This window comes from Aplysia californica, unplaced genomic scaffold, assembly GCF_000002075.1.
Source record: "Aplysia californica isolate F4 #8 unplaced genomic scaffold, AplCal3.0 scaffold00061, whole genome shotgun sequence".
Classification (NCBI taxonomy): Eukaryota; Metazoa; Mollusca; class Gastropoda; order Aplysiida; family Aplysiidae; genus Aplysia; species Aplysia californica.
The window spans coordinates 1,314,083-1,318,019 of NW_004797331.1; the positions used below are offsets into that span (position 1 = coordinate 1,314,083).

At 39.7% G+C, this 3,937-nt stretch overlaps 1 protein-coding gene and 1 long non-coding RNA gene across 3 annotated transcripts in view; one reads left to right on the forward strand and one right to left on the reverse strand.

Moving 5' to 3' along the window:
• Positions 1–17: 17 nt before the first annotated feature.
• Positions 18–3,937, reverse strand: part of LOC101864128 (transmembrane protein 45B) — an 11,415-nt gene continuing 7,495 nt past the window's right edge. Inside the window, exons 2-3 of one of the 2 annotated variants that reach the window (XM_005093284.3) lie at positions 3,692–3,884; positions 18–250 (exon numbers count right to left, since the gene is read on the reverse strand). In XM_005093284.3, coding sequence (XP_005093341.1) covers positions 132–250; positions 3,692–3,884 — 312 coding nt within the window. In that variant the 3' untranslated portion in view covers positions 18–131. Of the gene's footprint in view, positions 251–1,752; positions 3,004–3,691; positions 3,885–3,937 lie in introns of those variants that run through there. The other variant, XM_005093285.3, reaches the window with a different exon arrangement.
• On the forward strand, positions 205–2,793 carry LOC118477306. The gene is made up of 2 exons (XR_004858278.1): positions 205–282; positions 2,637–2,793. It is a non-coding gene; the product is annotated as an uncharacterized LOC118477306 (long non-coding RNA).

Here is a 3,937-nt window from a genome sequence, read left to right on the forward strand (position 1 = left end):
ATATATATAATATCACAGTCCCCTCTTCACCCTCACTCTGATCTGATGGAGTCTGTCCGTTACACATAGAGAACTGCGCCGGTCACAGCCTGCCCGTCCGTTACAGCACAGAGGCCGGTCATAGTGACGTTCTATCTGACCAGAGAAATGTTTTCCGAATCGTCACTGTCCTCATCATCCTCGCTGCCCAGTCTGACCACAGTCTGGCCGTTACTTCGGTGCTGTAGCAGTGACTTCATTGGGAGCTCGTCTGAGGAAGGAAAGACATTGTCTTTCGGTTAGGTAAGAAAAAAGAAAAGAATGATTTAGTTTTTGTTTTGGAAAGAGTTTTAGAAAGTGTTAGAAATACGAATTTAGATTTTGTTTTGATAACAGTTTTTTTAGTGAGAGAAAGCAATGAGAATTTAGTTTTAGTTTTTGTAAGAGTTTTAGTAGGAGTTTGAAAAAAGAAATTAATTGTAGTATGTATAGTAAACGTTTTAATACGAGTATACGAATTTAGTTTTACTTTTTTTACTTTTAGTAAGAGTGTTAGTAAGCTGTATTACGACACCTGTAGTGCAAATAGGTTCCAAAGATAAGCTGTCCCCGTGGTTTTATGCACCCCGCATACTTAAGCAAAATTTGATTATTGTTTTGCATAATTCCTGATTATTTTCCTTTATCATTCTTTGTTAAAATTAACAGGATCGCATAATTTCATATTTTTGGGCACATTTTGCATAATTTCAGAATTTTTTTTTGCATAAAACCGCGGGGACAGGATAAGATGTGTTATTAAAATTTAGTAACATACAAAGAAAAGGAAGGGCGATTACGAAGATAATTGTTTGATAGGAAAGAAGGAGCAACCCTCACCAGAGCACCCGCCATTCACCCATAGCAAATAAGGATTGCCACGTTCTGTCCTAATAAAAGATTGGTTTACGTGCATTATGATGTGTTTCTTTTAAAAAAATTAAGTTTAAAAAAAACAAAAACTATTTGCTGGTTTGAGTAGAAAGAACAACATCAAAACACTGTAACAAACATTTGTTACGTGAACCCCCCCCCCCCTCCCCCCAACCAAAAACAAGACAGACAGGCATAAACAATAAAGATAGATAGCATAATATATCAAGCGCCTACGAGTGGTGACCTCTTTCCACGAGCCACAGCTTGAATCATTGCAAAACAAATCTCAGCTTTATTCTACAAATACAATCGCCTAAGTCAGTTTCTCCGGTTTCCGGACAAATACATTATTTATTCCAATAAAGACATCCAGAGTTATTTTACTACTAGCTGGGTAGCCGTTCGATGAATGGAATTAAAAGAATCGATCGTCAAGTCATTTTCACTCAAGAGAAAAATCGGCAAATGATCAATTGAAAGAGATATGTGTGTATCACATGAAAGGGAAATTTAGATATCACCTGGAAGAGAGATTTGCTTAACACCTGAAAAAAGTATCAATAATTAATTTACATGAAATTGTAATACTCTAACACTTACTAACCTTAAAACTTTACAAGACTTCTTTGTTCCTGGTCAGAGGCGATGACACATGGGCAATACGGAGTCTCTAGTCCTAGATCTAGATCTAGGGCTCGGTGTTGCTAGGCATCTACTTTCTAAATCACTGTCAGCGTCACTGTCACTTAAGAGCTAGCTTTTTCCCCCTTTTTTGCCTAGGAGTCAATCTACAATTTAGAGCATTTCCGGTTGTTCTGATCGAACAGATTGTGTTTGTCTCCCATGTTTACCCCCCCCCCCCCCCCTTTCCAAAAAGGCACCCATCTGCGACGACGTGGCATGTTTTTGTTGAAAGATTACATTGAACAATTTAACTCATGAAAAGAAAGGAAGTAAGAAAGAAAGGAAGCCTGTGAACGGAAGCCTCACTTGTTTACAATGACGTCTTAGAAGACGGACTCTCCCAAGAAACGATCAAACGAAAACTAATCAAAGTTTGAAAAATTAGCTTAGAGTGACTTCAGACTCCTCAATAAAACTGTGCACCCTTTAAAGGATTCTGAGCCACCATTATATTTTGGAGGGGCAAATTCGAAAGTTAAACTTGCGAACCACTTAACTTTTGAATTTGAAAAAAAATTAATGGTGTTTCATTGAAAAATATCAGGTGCTCAAGTCATGGTTCTGATTTGGGCGTTCTCTTTTTTCAGTTTTCTCAAAACTTAAAGAAAACACACACACACACACACACACACACACACACACACACACACACACACACATACACACACGCACGCACACACAAACTTAGGCGCTTGTGGAATGGTGCTGACGGGGGATTCGTTGGCGGTGTTTTATAATCCAGTAACATTGGCATTGTAATAGTCTTTCTCCATCTTGAAGGATTAACTAAATTCTCGAATTAAATTGCTTTGTTATGTATAGATATAGACAAGCACACCGACCTGACAATGGTCATATTAGAAATTATGGGAGAAAGCAAGACAGACGGAAATTAACGGATATAATACACGTAATTTTAAGTTTTACACTTCTATCGACACAAATTAGACCATTTAGGAGACACGCTTAGGCTCTGTCTGTTAAGGTCAACCTTGGCTGAGAGAGCTACAACGTCCCGAGAGACAGATGGAAATACTCGATAAAAATTCGCTCCACAGGGAAATCGAACCCATGTCTCCTGCGTGCGAACGGCGAAGTGACTAGCGGTTGTACCACAGACATCGCCCGAACAGAGGGATAGCAAATAAGTACAAGAAGACCCACCAGTGACAAGATCCAGACATCTACAATAAACGTCTTTTTCGGGGCTGTTGATGTGTATGTGTTATGTCTGATGCTTCTTCAACATTGTGCTGCGTATTCTCCTCTCTTTGTCTACCTTTTCGTGCCACGCCATCGTAGATATTATCATAGATCTAGTTACAAACTTGACGAACATTCGGAAAGCTTATGTTCAAATCTGCATGGTCTCTCACTGTCATTCTACTTGCTAAAAATGTGTGTCTTCATAGCTCTGTGTCCAGTCTGTGGACCATAAAGTTAATTAGTATCCTTCTTTCCATATAATTCGATCTTTGTAAGGGCTTCAAGCCTCATGAAATACAAGTATACAATACACATATACGTAACAGACAACTATTATAAAACATATAGATCAGATACCTGCGTCTGTGATATAGAATTTAAACATTTCCCGTACACGCATTCGATTTATTTGTGAGGTCAATTTTTACCGAGCAGCTCCGTCTGTCGAGGACATTGTAAACCTCTCAATGAGTGTTGACCCTGACAGCAAGATGGAAGCCGCCGCCTAAATAATCTAAACTGTATATGTGGGGGTATAAATTATCTTCATTACATAATGTGCTGTATACATATTATACATGTGTATTATAGGCATGTGTGTTGGTGTGTGTGAGTGAGCGTGTAGATTTTGTGCCTGTGCACGCACCACCATGTATGCTTGTGAGTGAATAGGTTGTTTGTTTTCGTGTGTAGTAATGAAGAAAGGTAATGACACACTCACTCACATAATAAGTTGATTGTGAGAGAGACTTAGGAAGGGAACGAGTGAGTGAGTGAGTGAGTGAGTGAGTGAGTGAGTGAGTGAGTGAGTGACTGAGTGACTGAGTAAGTGAGTGACTGAAAGAGTGAGTGATGCCAATGTGACAGGATCTGGACAATAAAGATGTATCTGGCTAATGTTACAGACCTGTCTCCTCCCACGTCGTTCCCCCTGCCCCCCGCTTCCTGTAGATCACAGACAGAATCATTCCTGCCAAAAGAACAACGACCAGGTCGGCTGCACAGTGCCAGGAAAAGATAAGCACGCTGAGCATGATCTGGTCGTGGTCTTCTGATGACCAATGGCTATTGGGCAGCGGGCTGTACAAGATAAATGCGATCTGGGGAGAAGTAGAGTGAAAACGATTTTGTTAAAAAATGACACGTTTGTACA